Source organism: Leptodactylus fuscus, chromosome 11 (genome assembly GCF_031893055.1).
Source record: "Leptodactylus fuscus isolate aLepFus1 chromosome 11, aLepFus1.hap2, whole genome shotgun sequence".
Lineage (NCBI taxonomy): Eukaryota > Metazoa > Chordata > Amphibia > Anura > Leptodactylidae > Leptodactylus > Leptodactylus fuscus.
The window spans coordinates 46,966,042-46,984,077 of NC_134275.1; the positions used below are offsets into that span (position 1 = coordinate 46,966,042).

General features: G+C 40.7%; 1 protein-coding gene across 1 annotated transcript; it reads right to left on the bottom strand.

Moving 5' to 3' along the window:
• Positions 1-14,938: 14,938 nt before the first annotated feature.
• Positions 14,939-15,343, bottom strand: CYSRT1 (cysteine rich tail 1). Its single transcript, XM_075260884.1, has one exon. It carries the CDS (start codon positions 15,341-15,343, stop codon positions 14,939-14,941), a length of 405 nt encoding a protein of 134 aa, XP_075116985.1.
• Positions 15,344-18,036: the final 2,693 nt, after the last annotated feature.

Sequence of the window (18,036 nt, forward strand, 5' to 3'; positions counted from 1 at the left end):
CCTTTACAAGGCTCCCGGCTGTCATGTCAACGTGACGTCGGCCCTGGAGCATGCTCCAGGTGCTGGCGATCACCGGCGCCAGAAGGGTTAATGCCCATGGTCGGTGTGGGCACCGACCAGAGGCATTAGCCCTGGATGTCTGCAGACACCAGGCGGCTATGGCGGCCGCCCGACTCCCCGGTGGCCGCCATAGTTAAACACTCAGCAGGATGCCGGGTGTTTAACTATGGCGGCCACCCGGGAGTCGGGCGGCCGCCATAGCCACCTGGTGTCAGCAGACATCCAGCGCTAATGCCTCCGGCCGGTGCCCACACACGCTCCCATAGAAATTAATGGAAGCGCCCGGCACGCCGATTAACCCCCCACTTGCCGGCTACTTCTATTCATTTCTATTCACTACGTCTTACGTTCGGGAGAGTGCCTTATATTAGGCAAGGCAGCAAAATGTTTGCCATGCCTTACTTTCGGGGTACGTCCTATTTTCGGGGAAACATGGTAGTTCTATAATATAACCTTGCAATATTTGTATTATTTTGCACAGAAAGCAGTATTGCAATTACATCCTTGTACATAGAGCAGTATTATAGTAGTTATATTCTTGTATATAGGTGGCAGTATTATAGTAGTTATATTCTTGTATATAGGTGGCAGTATTATAGTAGTTATATTGTTGTACATAGGAGCAGTATTATAGTAGTTATATTCTTGTACATAGGAGCAGTATTATAATAGTTATATTTTTGTACATAGGTGTAGTATTATAGTAGTTATGTTCTTGTACATAGGAGGTAGTATTATAGTAGTTATAGTCTTGAACATACAGTGTTGGCCAAAAGTATTGGCACCCCTGCAATTCTGTCAGATAATACTAATTTTCTTCCAGAAAATGATTGCAATCACAGATTCTTTGCTATTATCTTCTTCATTTAATTTGTCTTCAGTGGAAAACCACAAAAAAATTGTCAAAAAGCCAAATTGGATATAGTTCCACAGCAAACATAAACACGGGGGTGGACAAAAGTATTGGCACTGTTTGAAAAATCATGTGTTGCTTCTCTAATTTGTGTAGTTAACAGCACCTGTTACTTACCTGAGGCACCTAACAGGTGGTGGCAATAACTATATCACACTTGCAGCCAGTTGAAATGGATTAAAGTTGACTCAACCTCCTCCTGTGTCCTTGTGTGTACCACATTGAGCATGGAGAAAAGAAAGAAGACCAAAAAACTGTCTGAGGACTTGAGAAGCAAAATTGTGAGGAAGCATGAGCAATCTCAAGGCTACAAGTCCATCTGCAAAGACCTGAATGTTCCTGTGTCTACCGTGCGCAGTGTCATCAAGAAGTTTAAAGCCCATGGCACTGTGGCTAACCTCCCTAGATGAGGACGGAAAAGAAAAATTGATGAGAGATTTCAACGCAAGATTGTGCGGATGGTGAATAAAGAACCTTGACTAACATCCAAACAAGTTCAATCTGCCCTGCAGTCCGAGGGTACAACAGTGTCACCCTGTACTATCCGTCAGCGTCTGAATGAAACGGGACTGTATGGTAGGATACCCAGGAAGACCCCACTTCTTACCCAGAGACATAAAAAAGCCAGGCTGGAGTTTGCCAAAACTTACCTGAGAGAGCCAAAAACGTTTTGGAAAAATGTTCTCTGGTCAGATGGGACAAAAGTAGGAAAAGGCATCAACATAGAGTTTACAGGAAAAAAAAGAGGCCTTCAAAGAAAAGAACACGGTCCCTACAGTCAAACATGGCGGAGGTTCCCTGATGTTTTGGGGTTGGTTTGCTGCCTCTGGCACTGGACTACTTGACCGTGTGCATGGCATTATGAAGACTGCCAACAAATTTTGCAGCATAATGTAGGGCCCAGTGTGAGAAAGCTGGGTCTCCCTCAGAGGTCATGGGTCTTCCAGCAGGACAATGACCCAAAACACACTTCAAAAAGCACTAGAAAATGCTTTGAGAGAAAGCACTGGAGACTTGTAAAGTGGCAGCAATGAGTCCAGACCTGAATCCCATAGAACACCTGTGGGGGAGAGATCTCTTGATGGCAGTTCGGAGAAGGCCCCCTTCACATCTCAGGGACCTGGAGCAGTTTGCCAAAGAAGAATGGTCTAAAATTCCAGCAGAGCCTTGTAAGAAACTCATTGTTGGTTACCGGAAGCAGTTGTTCGCAGTTATTTTGTCTAAAGGTTGTGCTACCAAGTATTAGGCTGAGGGGGCCAATACTTTTGTCCGGCCCATTTTTGGAGTTTTGTGTAAAATGATCAATGATTTGACTTTTTTTTTTTCATTTTCTTTTGTGTTTTTTCATTGCAAGCAAAATAAATGAAGATATTATTACCAAAGAGTTTGTGCTTGTAATCATTTTCTGGAAGAAACTGAGTATTATCTGACAGAATTGCAGGGGTGCCAATACTTTTGGCCAACACTGTAGGAGTAGTATTATAGTAGTTATATTCTTGTACATAGGAGGCAGTATTATAGTAGTTATATTCTTGTACATAGGGGGCAGTATTATAGTAGTTATATTCTTGTACATAGGAGCAGTATTATAGTAGTTATATTCTTGTACATAGGAGGTAGTATTATAGTAGTTATATTCTTGTACATAGAGGACAGTATTATAGTAGTAATATTCTGGTTCACATGAGGGTATAGGTAATACGTTTACAGGGGATTCCATGTGTGTTCTTTGATATTTACTATGTGGAGGGTTGTAGCAGTGATGTGGTGATTCCACCACTTAGTGACTATACGCACAGGCTTTATATTTCCTACATATATTTGATGTTATATACACTACATATGCATTACATGGGATCCTAGCATTTTTTGCCATATGGTTATTGTAACACCTCTTGACCACCAGATTTCTTTTGGGTTCAATCATTCCTCCATATTTGTTATTTGTATTTTATTTATTGTCTGTTTCATGTATTTTAATGTATAAATAAAATTTACTAATTTTGGTTATTTGTTGTAGCTGGGTGTTTCTCTTTGTTGTTATGTATGTGACAGTATTATAGTAGTTATATTCTTGTAAATAGGAGGTAGTATTATAGTAGTAATATTCTTGTACATAGGGGACAGTATTATATTAGTTATATTCTTGTACATAGGAGCAGTATTATAGTAGTTATATTCTTGTACATAGGAGGCAGTATTATAGTAGTTATATTCTTTTACATAGGAGGTAGTATTATAGTAGTTATATTCTTGTACATAGGGGACAGTATTATAGTAGTAATATTCTTGTAAATGAAAATGGTCGGAGTTTTTGGGTGCAGTAGATGCTGGGGAAGGGGAGGGGGTGTTTTGGTTGTCTGTCTGCCCCTTCCCTGAGCTTGAGGACTGTTTTTTCTTCCCCCACTTGGAATTCAGTCTGGCTGAATATAGGGTATCTGCAGTGCTCCTATTAACCCCTTCCCCTTCCTGCAGATCCCCTATATTCAGTAGACCGGGCACTTTCAGACACTGGGATACCTAATGTGTTTGTGTTTCACAGTCATAGGGAAAGGAGTGATTTAGAACTTTTATTTTTTTAATTTTTTTTTGCACTATTTTATGGGAGATTCTATACAATGATATTATGGCTGGTCATAGACCCCCCCTCACCCTCCTAAAAAAAAAAAAATTATAATCAAAATCATTATTTTTTTTTTTTGCTGACTCGAGTATAAGCCGAGGGAGGCTTTTACAGCACAAAAACTGGGCTGAAAAATTCGGCTTATACTCAAGTATATACGGTAGTTATATTCTTGTCCATAGGAGGTAGTATTATAGTAGTTATATTCTTGTACATAGGAGCAGTATTATAGTAGTTATATTCTTGTACATAGGAGCAGTATTATAGTAGTTATATTCTTGTACATAGGAGCAGTATTATAGTAGTTATATTCTTGTACATAGGGGCAGTATTATAGTAGTTATATTCTTGTACATAGGAGGTAGTATTATAGTAGTTATATTCTTGTACATAGGAGCAGTATTATAGTAGTTATATTCTTGTACATAGGAGCAGTATTATAGTAGTTATATTCTTGTCCATAGGAGGTAGTATTATAGTAGTTATATTCTTGTACATAGGAGCAGTATTATAGTAGTTATATTCTTGTACATAGGAGGTAGTATTATAGTAGTTATATTCTTGTACATAGGAGCAGTATTATAGTAGTTATATTCTTGTACATAGGAGCAGTATTATAGTAGTTATATTCTTGTACATAGGAGCAGTATTATAGTAGTTATATTCTTGTACATAGGAGCAGTATTATAGTAGTTATATTCTTGTACATAGGGGACAGTATTATAGTAGTTATATTCTTGTACATAGGAAGCAGTATATGTAATGCTTTTAGCAGGATGTAGTACTATATAATGTGCTTCAATAGATACAGTAAGTTCTGTGGTTTCTCAGTACCTGACGCCTTTCTTACATAGTACATTTGTACCCTGGGGCTGGTTGTTACTGAGAATCCATCTGTTTCCTCTCTAGTACAGTGGAGGTGATAAGTGATTAATGTCATGTAATATAATAACACACAGGTTTATATGTTTTTGTGAGATCGGATATCACTGTTGTCCTTCTACGGTCCGTTTAACATCTGCGTTCGGGTTTCTGTTCAGGGAGTCCACTTGGGGACCCCCGAAGGGAAACTTATATGCATTAAAAAGCGGTTGCCTAAGGAAATCCGCAGACCCCATAGACTAAAATGGGGTATGTGTGGTTTCCGCACGAAACATGTGGAGAGAAAAGTGCTGCTTGCAGGTCTTTTCTCTCCACATGTTTCATGCGGAAACCACACATACCCCATTTTAGTCTATGAGGTTTACGGATTTCCTTGGGCAACCGCTTTTTAATGCGTATAGGTTTCCGTTCGGCGGGGTCCTCAAGCGGACTCCCCAAACAGAAACCCAAACGCAGATGTGAGCCTGGCCCATAGTTTTATACTTATATATCATATACATTATACATATACATTATATATCATATACATATACATTATATATCAATATTTGAAGTGTTGAACTAATTTATTGTTAGGCAAGTTTCTTATAACTTCTGCTGTTCCTTCCAACAAACTTTATTATTCTGGACAATCCTCAAAGTTAGGGAACTATGTAGTATTTTTGGTCACAGTAGATTTTAGTGATCAGGAACCACTTATAATACCACTAATTAGAATGCACTATGTACTGTTATGTTCTGATATTTAGACAGTAGAGATTCTCTCATGGCTTTATGTTATGTGCTCAGGTGCCCGTGTACCATAGAAGTTAATTAGAAAGGTCACAATTATGGTGTTGACTAGGGCAGGGGTACTCAGCTAGCTTTGGTAAAGGTCCTATTACCGGGCTTCTCCATCAGATGAAGGTCTGAACTGAATATGTCCAGTATTTACATATATATAATTTTTTTTATATGACAAGACACAGATGACTACAAGATTTACCCCAGGTTTAGAGAAGAAAAATTAGGTAAAAATATGTCATATTAATTTAACCTTCCCTGGTGAAATAACTAGTCAGGGGGTATTAAGGAACTTTATACTGGATGAGTGGGGGGCATTAGGGAGCTTTAGGCCGGGGCCCCACGGACCGGAAACACCGCGATTTGCTCGCAGCGGAAACGCTGTGGGAAAAATCACGGCGTTGTACAGTGCAGGCAAAGTGGATGGGATTTATGCGAATCCCATCCCCACTTTGCGGAAAAGATCGCAGCGCAGACTCACTGTGATTTGCAAAGCTGTTGCGACTTTGGGTGAAGGGTGAGTAATATGGCATTGTACTGTATGTGGGGGCACTAATGAAACATATGATACCCCATTTGAGGCTTCCTTACATTATAGTGACATATTAATGCCCCCCCCCCCCCCTCCAAATAATTGACATCAGCAGCAGTTGGGAGAAACATTTATCTCTCGACCGCTGTCCCCCAATCCCGGACACTATACACTACTGGCAGTAGCAGTCATCCCTGTGCAAGAGCACTTTCCTGTGCAGGCGGCAGGGACGATTGTCAATCTTTCTTACCATTATTGTAATGTATCAAGGCTTGAGGGATAAAAGTCCACCTGCTAAGTGCCCCTGCGCTAAAATGCCTATTAGAGCGCTCACATCTCTATCATTCACTGTAGTACAGTCTGTGTATGGCTCTTAGAATGCTCATACGAATATTTCTGCAACGCTCTTGTGTCTTCCTATCAGTTGTTAGGGTGCTCTTTAGCCCTAATATCAGTTATTAAAGCACCCCCTTGCCCTCATATCAGTTATTAGAGCACTTTCTTGCCTTTATATCAGTTACTGGAGCGATTTCTTGCCTTCCTCTGAGTTATATGAGCACTCTCTTGCCCTGATAATAGTTATTAGAGCGCTCCTGGCCCTAAAATTAACTATTAATGTATTTTCATGCCCTCATATCAGTTATTAGAGCGCCACCTTGCCCTCACATCAGCTATTAGAGCGCTCTCTTGGTTGCGTATGGTTATTTACTACATTCTTTGACATCTGGTCATTTTTTTCGGTGATTTCCAGCCCTGACATTTGATATCGACTTCCCTCCATACTTAGAATAGATTATTTTTACCTTTCCCCCTCCACCTCTGTGTTTGGCGTTCTATTGAGCATGAATACAGAGATACATACATGGGATAAACTTGCTTCTCTGCACAAAGCCGCCATTCATCCCATAGTAGCCAAACAAAGTCTTTCATTGTCCTGTCCCTCCTGCACAGAGGGCCTACACATAGCATGCAGGTTCTGCATTGTGGCCGCCAGACAAAACCTAATCTGTCACAGTCTCCTTGGACCTGTCATTATATAGTAAATACCTGCAATGAATGACTCCATAGTCTGAGTGACTTAGTGAGCATGTATATGGTATGTGAACATAGATTGAAACCAAAAGTTTGTATGCCTAAATCATGACATGCATGTGGGCTGTCATGTGGCCATTCTTATCACATTGTAGGATGGAAATTTCATCATGTTTTAGATTATGTGAGTAACATACAGAAGAATGGACAGTATGGAGAGCAGAGAAGAAGATAGTTTTTGTAGTTGGGTGTCCTGGTGACCATAGAAAGCTCTCCTACCTTGACTTCCGATCTTCCATTACAGTAAGAAGTGCAGCCCTGGAGAACAAAATGCTGCTCTGAGTAAAGTCTGGTGATAAGGCATATTAGTCATTATATAAGTATTTTACATGATCCTTGGGGTAGGTTATGTCTTCTACTATAGTAGTATCCAGAGCTGTACTCTAAATTCTTCCACTTTCTAAGCTACTAGACATGAAATCTGTTGTCCTTGCTGATGTAGAACCTCTAAGGTCACGCTCTGCTGTATTGCCTTGTGACTTCTCAGTGGCTGCGCCCTATTAAGTGTTTAGTTTTCGTTAATGAAGTGTCTTACAGTAATGACCTCCGCTTCGTACCACTGATGCATGTCCTAGAAATGGGATCCGGTATTGCTGCCAGGAGAGTTTTTAGACTGGAGTGTAGGTAGGATACTCTGAGGGCTCTTATGGGTAAAAATTAACCCTGATCATAGCCAGGAGTGTTTTTATGGTAAGCAGTCACCCAGCTGGAAGACTGTGCCAGTCAGAGAGAGACGTCCATAACTTAATCAGCTGAACCTTCCCAGCAACATGGACTATACAATGTGGACGTGCTGTGTGGCTTGTGGGTCAGTCACATGACCTCATATAACCATGTAGAAAGTCAGGTGTGTACAGCAAAGGATTGATTGTGTTGAATTTGAATATGCTTGATCCATTGGTTCTGCTGGAAGATAATTATTCCCTTCTCCCTGTTGAGAACACAGGCACACCCGGCCAAGCCCCACTGCACACGAGAAAGGTAGGGGGCTCTCAATAAATGAGTATGTCAGGTGTATAGACAACTGAACTCAACATCACGTTCCTCCTCTGATTTGTGCACTGAGGAGGGAGGTGATTTTTATTGTTATTGATTTGCTTGTACTTCCTGACAGGGATGAGATTTTACTCTTGGTTTATAACTGCAAGCAAGAAATGTCTGATTCTGCAAATCACTGAAGTTCCTTTTCTGGGTGTATAAGATGACATTTACTGAATGACTTCCCGTATATGTTAAGTGACAGCAGTGACCTCTAACAGCTGCTTTTCCCAATAACCAGTATGTGCCCCTGGCTGTGACTGCACCCGGAACCCCAACAGTGGGGGTTAGCACATTATACCCAGACATTGGCCATAGGAGAAACATCTACTGGGCAGAATAAGCGCCATTATATAGGGTCTGCCAGGGTATAGGACAATGACACTCGGGGGTACAGGATAATGATATTTAGGTGGTATAGGACGTGTTTCTTGCAGCCCTGTCATTGTACAGTGCATACTGAGTGACTTGCAGTTCTATGTTTCCTGGCTGACTCTTTCACTAGTCTGTAACAAATAATCTTTGCGTTTTCCGCTGTCATCACGATTGGACCTTCTCCCCGCTGTAGGATTTTACAGCCGGAGTCACTGTCTTAGACCTGGAGAAATCTATGTAATAAATATCTTGTGCACTGCCGTGAGATTTTCAAGACTTTCGTCAGAAAGTCCCATAAATACAACATGGAGTGCAGTTCTAACCTTACGTCTGGGATCTTATACTGAGTCCTCCTCCTAATCTCCAGTGCACTTTACCACATCTGCTCAGCCATTATTATTATTTATAAAAATATGGGAAATATCAATCTTCTTCCTGTTACCACTTACCTGCATAGTACACAATGGAGCGGTCTGCACAGGGGGGGAGATTTGTCAGTTTTTCTGCTGATTATGCAGACATGTATATGGGGTGAGTTGTGCAAAGACCACAAGCGTTCAAACAGACTACAGAGCCCCAGCTGTGGACCCCCTACCAAAAATTGACAGACTATCAAAATTTGTCAGAAGAGCGACAAACATAATTACCCAGTGCGAATTCTGCTTATTGACCACTATCCATGTACCTCTTGTGCCAGCCTTGAGGATCAGTGTCAACACTTTTTAAGACAGGACGGTTGCTATGGACATTAGATGAGGCTTGGTTGTTAGGCAGACTATCCCTAGCAGCCAGTCTAAATCATTCAGATCTTCAGCTCATGGTAGAATCTGACTTAGGGAATGGATACAGCGGTCTTTAATATATCAGGATTTAGTAGTAATATTTAGTTAGAGATCAGTTTTCCTTTTTCGTATCCACCTTCCTACTGTTTAATACCCCATAAATAGTTCTATTGTCTTACACCCAGGATTATGAGAGATAAGAGACTGACAGAAGGATATAGAACATAAGGAACAAAACGTCCTAACTCTAAGAAAGATAACCTGAGTTGTGTTGACCGGTTGGCCACAGTCCCAAATATTTCCAGATACAATAAGCTCTTCATTGTATTTCACATTGCCAGGGCAGGATATGCAAACCCTTGTTTCATTTCATGTTCAAGACAGCAAAGACACCTGTATCCTAGGAATTTACTGTACTCTTAAAGGAACTACGCTCCCTTAGAGCTATAGTCTCATACATGAAGACAACTGCATTCCATATGCCCCTTTAGAGTTATGGAGATATAGAAAAGGCCCCCACTCAGACCCGCTCTATAGGAGTCATTTCAGTGGCTGGCTTGTAATACTACATTTCTCCTGTAGTGACCACATCGTACAGATTTTGCATTACATTTCTGTGTATGGAGACTACTTATTCTGTTATGTTTACCCCCTAGCACCAGATTACTACAGATTTCCACGCTATAGTTGTGGGTGGCAGTGTAGTTCATGTTGACCCACCTGGATCTTAGATAAGTCCTATAATACAGTGTAATAGTTACCACAACAAAGGAGTGGCTGGTGAGTGCCAGGAATAAAGACCATGGCAGATATTTACCAATGACGTCTCTGCTGAGTCACCTGGAATAAGATATGAAATGCACAACTCTGTTATACAATACAAGCATTAGGGCTAGTTCACACGTGAACAAAGGGGCGGATTTCGCTTCAAAATCCGCCCCTTTACAATGGTGGTCTATGTAGACCACCGGGCTTTTTTTTTTCCGCTAGCGGCGGGCTGCTGCTAGCGGAGAAAAGAAAGGACATGCCCTTTCTTCAGGCGGAAGCCGCGCGGGCTCACCTGCGCGGCTTCCGCCCCCGGCAGCTCCCTCCTATGTCGGCTCATTCATTTGAGCCAACAGCGGAGGGAAAAGCCGCGACCGCGATGGTCGCGGCAGGCGGGTTTTGACGAGAGAGACGCGGCTCACCGCGTCTCTCTCCGTGTCAAAACCCGCGCGGGCAGTTCACGTGTGAACTGACCCTTACACTATAAGCTGGATCCATAAGGAGAAGAAAAAAAAAAAAAAAAAGTACTCTTTAGGTTCACGCTATACACCCCAGCAAGGTTTAAAGGGGCTCTATCAGCAAAATCATGCTGATAGAGCCCCACATATGCGTGAATAGCCTTTAAAAAGGCTATTCAGGCACCGTAAATGTTATATTAAACTGAATGCCCGCCCAGCGTGCACGTTCGGTAAGTAGAGCACATTCTTTTTTTATGTTTTTGTTTTTTAACTTTTACGGTGCCTGAATAGCCTTTTTAAAGCCTATTCACGCATATGTGGGGCTCTGGCAGCATGATTTTGCTGATAGAGCCCCTTTAAGAATTTTTGTTTGAAGCAAAGTTCAGCATTTAGGCCCCATTCACATCTGCATTCGGGTTTCTGTTCAGGGAGACCGCATGGGAACCTCCTTGAACGGAAACCTATATGCATTAAAAAGTGGTTACCTAAGGAAACCACACTGACCCCATAGACTATATTGAGGTTCGTGTGGTTTCTGTTCGGTTTCCGCACAAAACATGTGGAGAGAAAAGTGATGTTTGCAGGACTTTTCTCTCTGCATGTTTTGAGTGAAAATCACACAGATCCCATTATAGACTATGGGGTCTGAGGGTTTCCCAGGTAACCACTTTCTAATGCACATAGGTTTCTATTCGGGGGGTCCCTAAGCGGACATCTCCAATAGAAACCCGAATGTAGATGTGAATATAGGGTCTTAGCATTGTGTCTACCCCCATGCCCCTTACTATTTGCCTATGCATCAAGGGTATACATTAAAGGAGAGGAAATTCCACAGAAACATATTTAAAAAAAAGAAAAGGTAAATGGGCCCAAAAAAGACTAAGGGCTTCTTCCCTTGTATGTATGCCCCTGGTATCTGGCTAATTGTTACTCACAAGACTAGATCATATCTGGCATGAGCAGTGGTCTTGACCATAACAGAGGATATACCTATAAGTTAGAGGAGCCACCACCAACAGAATGTAGCTCCATTAGCATTCTCAAGGCCCCATGAACATTGAGATTCCAGGCATTGTTATCTAATTTACAAGGTGTGGCTCGGGCAGGACTTTGAAATTTTGCAAAAGTCGCATATTTGTCAGAAATGTCTTCCAGTCCAGAGTTGGAATATATACAGTCACAGTCCAGCCTCCGCCCTCCCCACCCTTCAGAGCTACAAGTTTCCTGCAGAATTTTTTAGTGTTGACAGTAAAATGGGCACATTAAATTGTTGCAGTTAAAGTAGAACCCCCACAAAGACTAATTCTCTGGCCTATTACTAAGGCATTGATGTAAATTGTAGTGAAGGAAAGCTTCTCACTGGTGCCTATATTTGTTACTCCCTCTTTTCTGATCCTTGGCTGTGTCATGTGACCATCAGACTCTTCCACTGACACATTAGCTTATGAGTAGACAGGAAGTAAGTTTCTTCATTCATTACTCTGGGACTCACATCAAAGCTCTCAGCCATAAATACACAATTTTTTTTGTACAACCTTTTAGACTCATTTACGCGTGTGTCATATAATGATGTAATGAATTTGGATTTGCTGCACACACACGTATGAAAAATAGCAAAAGCAAACAACCATACCCAAAATAAGTATAAAGCATTAAGTTTATTAGTATCCAAAAATAAAATAAATCATATGAACACACATGAATGACTTCTTACAAAACACAAATACATGCAAAGGGAAACCATTCGGTTTAAAGTGCCAGCAAGCCAAAGTGATGTAGGTAAAGATACACTGTAGTATAAAGTAAAAGCTGTCATGGATAAGGTGCCTGTAATGGATAGATACCCCAAACAATAAGTACCCCGGACCGAGCCCTGTTGCAGGGGCGAAACGCGCATCGGACATTTTTTTTTGATGTATAGGTAGGTGATACACTTTGCTTCTTGATGGCATTCATTTTTTGTCCTGGGTAGTGGTGTGACTGTTTGTTGCTATGTACCATAAGCCGTAATAGTTACTGGAGTGCGCTGTAGAGGCACAATCTTGCATCTTTTCAAGGTAACATATTCGGGGTATCTATCCATTACAGGCACCTTATCCATGACAGCTTTTACTTTATACTACAGTGTCTCTTTACCTACATCACTTTGGCTTGCTGCCACTTTAAACCGAATGGTTTCCCTTTGCATGTATTTGTCTTTTGTAATATGTCATTCATGTGTGTCCATATGATTTAGTTTATTTTTGGATACTAATAAACTTAATGTTTTATACTTATTTTGGGTATGGTTGTTTGCTTTTGCTATTTTTCATTTAGGTCCCACACCTGATCATGCGTTATTGGCCTCTCTATGTGTTAATCCACACACATATATGCCAAAATATCTAAACATAGGTCTAAAAACAAATCAAAGAGAAAAAAAAAAAATTAAAATATTGTAAATCCCTGATGATGATGTGCCCCTATGTCTTTGTTCCCTGTATACGCCATGATGTCACCTGTTTACATTCCTCACCTTACAGTAAAATCATCCTATATCCTGGCCGTGACTGAACATTTGCATGTATTTGTATAATCAGATGGGCTGCGGGGCCCGAAAACACATCTCCTTGCCATTTATAATTCAAGTCATAAAATTGCAATAATTCTCTCTCTAGAGTTGATGGTCTGGGTATTTTTTTTCTTTAAATGTTTAACTTTTCTTTTCCTCCAATCACCATACTGAGAATAACCGAGAAGCCATGACACAGCGATAGATTGGAGTTTGCCCGCACATTAGGTCGAATACTGTGCAAACAATGAGAAAAGGTGAGAGATGAGAAACTTTGCGGTGAGCCCTTGACAGCCTCATCTCAGAGGGACACGGTCATTTGTGTATTACATAATGACCCCTATTAATAAATACAGCTCAGGGCGATCCAAAGAGTCCCAGACAGACTCCTAATAAAGTATATTTTCCTTGAAGACCCTTTGAAAAAATTAAAGAAAAAAAAGACAGAAGCATATATCATATTTAATTACATCTTTATATAAAAGGCGATGGCATTGCACACGTGAGAGCTGGATCATTATATAGGCCATATAGTAACACTTCATAGTCCTGAGAAGCTTTGAGTAACCATCTCCATGGATTAGGAGTGTTAATTACAGATTTATTTTTAAATTAATAAAAGCAAAGTCTTTTATATACTTTGGAAGGTTTGATGATTGACCACATATAGACGACCACATATAGACGACCCCATATAGGATTAGACTGACCGTCGTGTTGTATTACACAATGGTGTAGTGTTACACTTACAATATACATATTTATTATTTTCTACACAAAATTAGGCATTTTCTGACAGTTCTGAGAACAAACTTCCATATATTCTATGTAGGTTTTAATTCTCTTAAAAATATTGTTCCTTCAACTTGCAGATTTTAGCCAGATATTACATCTGATCTGCGACCGGAGTGCTGTATTCTTAGTAGGAATGAAATACTGTGAACAGAAGGCTTAAAGGGGACACTCACCAAACCTGGGCTATAGGGTCCTAAAACTGTTGTCCGTACAACACACTGATAAATGAGCCTGAGAGTCCACATCGGCACATGGGGATTGTTTTTCTTTTCCTGGAGGCCAGGAAAGATGGAAAACAAAAATAAATATATATATATATATATATATATATACACTCAGCTGTCCCTGTGCTCTGGCGCTTCTTCTGTTGGTTGTCAACACTGTACATGACCGCTGTGGCCAATCAGCGGCCTAGGAAAAGGAACCAGGAGGTCACCTTTGACATCCTGTATCTTCTCCTTACGCCGCTGATAGGTCTCAGTGGTCACATGCGGCGAGGACTTTTGCCAGAAGCAGCCTTGGGTTTCCACGAGACCAGACAGTGGCAGGGGACTAGTGAGTTGTTTCCCCTTCCCCAGCCTCCAGGGCAACCCCCCCCCCCCCCCCTGGATTTCCTGAACAACCCCTTTAAACTGACTCCTCTCTCAGTGATATAACTTATTCTAAAAATTACAGAGATGGTAGCCATAATTTACACATTTGGGACCCTAAAGCCCATTGGCATGCTGGTGGGTTATTGGCCTCAAACCACCAGATTGGTTTCCTTATCTGTAGTGCGTCTAGATAGATCTATAGTTGCTATTTTTGACCAGCTGGGCAGAACTAGATAACTGAGCATCCCCTTTAAGTGAACAGTTGATACAAAGTAACAACTTGTAGTCTATAGAACCCATCTTGGAATCTCTGTACAGATAAATACAGGAGAAAATTCCTGGCAATAGGAATGAATAGCTGGGGTCTAGATCTCTTTATTTGGACAGACGAGTTGGCTTTATCAATACTATATCATCACAATAAAAAAAAAAATAATAATCCAGATGACTTCTTAGTTTTTGGAAATCACCACCAGCTTAATTTGGCAACTGAATCTACACCATAGAGGTAGACCAGTTCCTCGTCATTGCACTTAATATTGGTTTACATAAGGTTGACTGGTCCCAGAGGACTGGAAGAACAACATCTCCTCAGAAGGTCCAAGTTTCATACCCAACGCAATAGGACAGATTCAGTCTGTCTGGTGTCTCTTCAATAACTTTTTGTTTTGTGGCTCAGGAAACTGTTGTGGTGTATTAGGAGATGACACAGCAGGACTTCCTGCAGCACGGACAACATTTACAACAAGGGCAACAGCAGCATGAATTCTCTTCAGCCTTCATATCTTTGTGTCTGTCCAGGTCAATGGTATACATGGCTTCACTGTGGCCTCCGTTTTGAGGCTTATCGCTTCCGTATGGATTGTAAGGTCTTCTCCACGACTCTTGAGTGTGGATTTTATTGCCATTAGAGTTCGGGTTGTTGTTGCTTAACCCATCTTGTGTAATATAGGAAGGGTAAGTTGGCACCGCTGAGGGGTTAGTGATGACTACCCCATCAAGATCCTCACCTAGTGTGTTTCGGATGAAGCTGCTCTTCAGCTGTGCTCTAGGAATGGTAACGTTGGCATAAGGATTCTGGACGCTGACTCCTTTGTCCATCTTGGGTCTGTGTAGACTCTTAGGGTTTCAGTTTTAGTTAAGCAGCAGATGGTTCTGTTCCTGTAGGGGTGTAAAACACAGTGTGATGAGCAGAAGATATCACAGGTCAACAAAAAAAAAAATTTACTGGTGTCCAAAATATTTTAATGAATTTGGGGTATTTTTGGGGTGCTGATTCTGAATATGCCATCAGTTTTGCCAGATTGGCTCAAGTTTTTGAGATTTTTGGTATCTTATTTATAGCACTTGTTGGTAAATGCGACGCATCATCTCATTAATTTCTTTGGATTAGTACTTGAACTGAGCAGTTCTCAATATAGTTTTTTGTTAATTAGTGTTCTAAAAGTTTGTTCATAGCTTGATTTTTGCACTAACTTTATGTTGTTGTCTGTTTTCCAGTGAAAAGCATGAACTCATCAAGAAGAAGTTGTCTTAACGATCCAGACTCATTCTGTTACATTTGTGGTGAATATACACTGCAAAAACATAGAAGAAACATAACAGACTTCATAAAAAAAAGTGTATTTGGCCTATTTTGGGGTTATGCTTGCAGTGTATATTCACCACAAATGTAACAGAATGAGTCTGGATCGTTAAGACAACTTCTTCTTGATGAGTTCATGCTTTTCACTGGAAAACAGACAACAACATAAAGTTAGTGCAAAAATCAAGCTATGAACAAACTTTTAGAACACTAATTAACAAAAAACTATATTGAGAACTGCTCAGTTCAAGTACTAATCCAAAGAAATTAATGAGATGATGCGTCGCATTTACCAACAAGTGCTATAAATAAGATACCAAAAATCTCAAAAACTTGAGCCAATCTGGCAAAACTGATGACATATTCAGAATCAGCACCCCAAAGTTACCCTAAATTCGTTGAAATATCTTTGGCCCCAAAAATGCTGTTGACCTGTGTATTCTCATAGTCGGAGGAGGCTACCAAGTAACTTTCCTACAGCAGGTGTCATCTTTTAGTAGACTCCATGGGTCACAATTCCTACCTTTTATTTATACAGTTTTTTGTTTGTTTGTTTTTAAATTACCTTTTAATCTAAAAGCTAAATATAGACAAATGGTGACACAGGAGCCGATCACATGATTAAAAAAAATGACTGTATGGGCGAGAGCTGCACTGTTATCTTGTGTCCCACATTCCGGCCTTGTGACTAATGGCAAAGTCTTGATTTATTTGGTTCAGTGATCCATATAAAGTAGTGAGAACCACTTAACACCCACATATCACTCCCTTTTACTTGGGCAGATCAGGCGAAGCAGCTTTCCTAGGAACATATATGCATCCTGACTACAGCCTTAAGTAAACAAAGCTTATTGGTTGGCTGATCATGTCTTTAGAGGGACTGAAGGTAATTGTTATCGTCAATCCCTTTTAAAGGATAGCTGAACTGTGGAGTTGCTTAAGGAAGAAAATTCAAGAGAAAAGGTGAAGCATGAGAGAAATAAAAAAAAATAAAAAATTAGCCATTATTTCCCTAGTTAATCTTGAATGTCTCAGAGACCAATTAATTTTAACAATTCACAGGGGCCACACGGTGGCTCAGTGGTTAGCACTGCAGCCTTGCAGCACTGGGGTCCTGGTGTTAAATCCTGCCAGGGGCAAAAAAAACAAACAAACATCTGCAAGGAGTTTGTATGTTCTCCCTGTGTTTGCATGGATTTCCATCCCATATTCCAAAGACATACTGATAGGGAAAATTGTACACTGTGAGCTCTATGTGGGGCTTATAATCTACAGAAAAAAAAAAAAAAAATTCTAACAATTCACTAGGTGTCATACACTGAAATACAATGAGGATGCTTGCCATGCCCACAGCGGAAAAAAAACCAAAGCTAATACAAGCGACCTCTGTTTCACCAAGTCTCATAGGTTTCCATCTACACAGTAATTTTGGCCGTTAACCCCATTGTACAACCAATGATCACTGGGTCATTTTGTGACTCTCTTGCCAAATCAAGTGAATAGAGTCACAATTCGACCCCCCCCCCAAAAAAAAAAAAAACAAAAAAACAAAAACCTCACCCACCCAGGGTCGCAATGAGTCTCAATTCACTTACATTAGTGACAGAGTCACAGAGAAACATGGCAAGGTTTGGTCAGACAAACCACATACATATATAAAATATATACAGTATGATAATATTACGGTACTAGACTTTATGGATATGAGACCACCTGTCAAAAAGGATGGAATCCGCACAGATGTAAACGTAGGCTAAGAGTTCCGCCTAGGGTGCACCTCATTCAGTCAGTCATCTGTAGGTGTGCAAGTCCAATTTACGTCCCTCCTGAATTGATGAAATCCAAAAGCCTACTCCCAAATAGTTGGGAGCTGTTGGTTAACCCTTTATGGGTATCATGTACACCTCCCTCCATTTAAAGTGCAGCCGTCTGATGACTCTTTTCTTATGCATGAGATTATGTATATTCTCAATCTGCAGCCACTCCTGTGAAACTTCCATTGCTGCTGCAGTCCTTGAGATAACATTACAATATTCTGTATCTACTTGAGTCACTGAGGTGTGTGCCAGGAAGGAATAAGGTCACCGCTTTCATCACATCCCTCCTTATTGGCTCTGCGGTGATGGCTTCACTGGATTATTTTGTTTAAAAGTCTAAAGTTCTGGATTAGCTGTTGAACATGATAGCCCTTATTTTGCCTCTGTGCCTC

Excerpts from the sequence above, each read along its gene's own strand:
- CYSRT1 (XM_075260884.1), bottom strand. The coding sequence starts at position 15,343 with ATGGACAAAGGAGTCAGCGTCCAGAATCCTTATGCCAACGTTACCATT.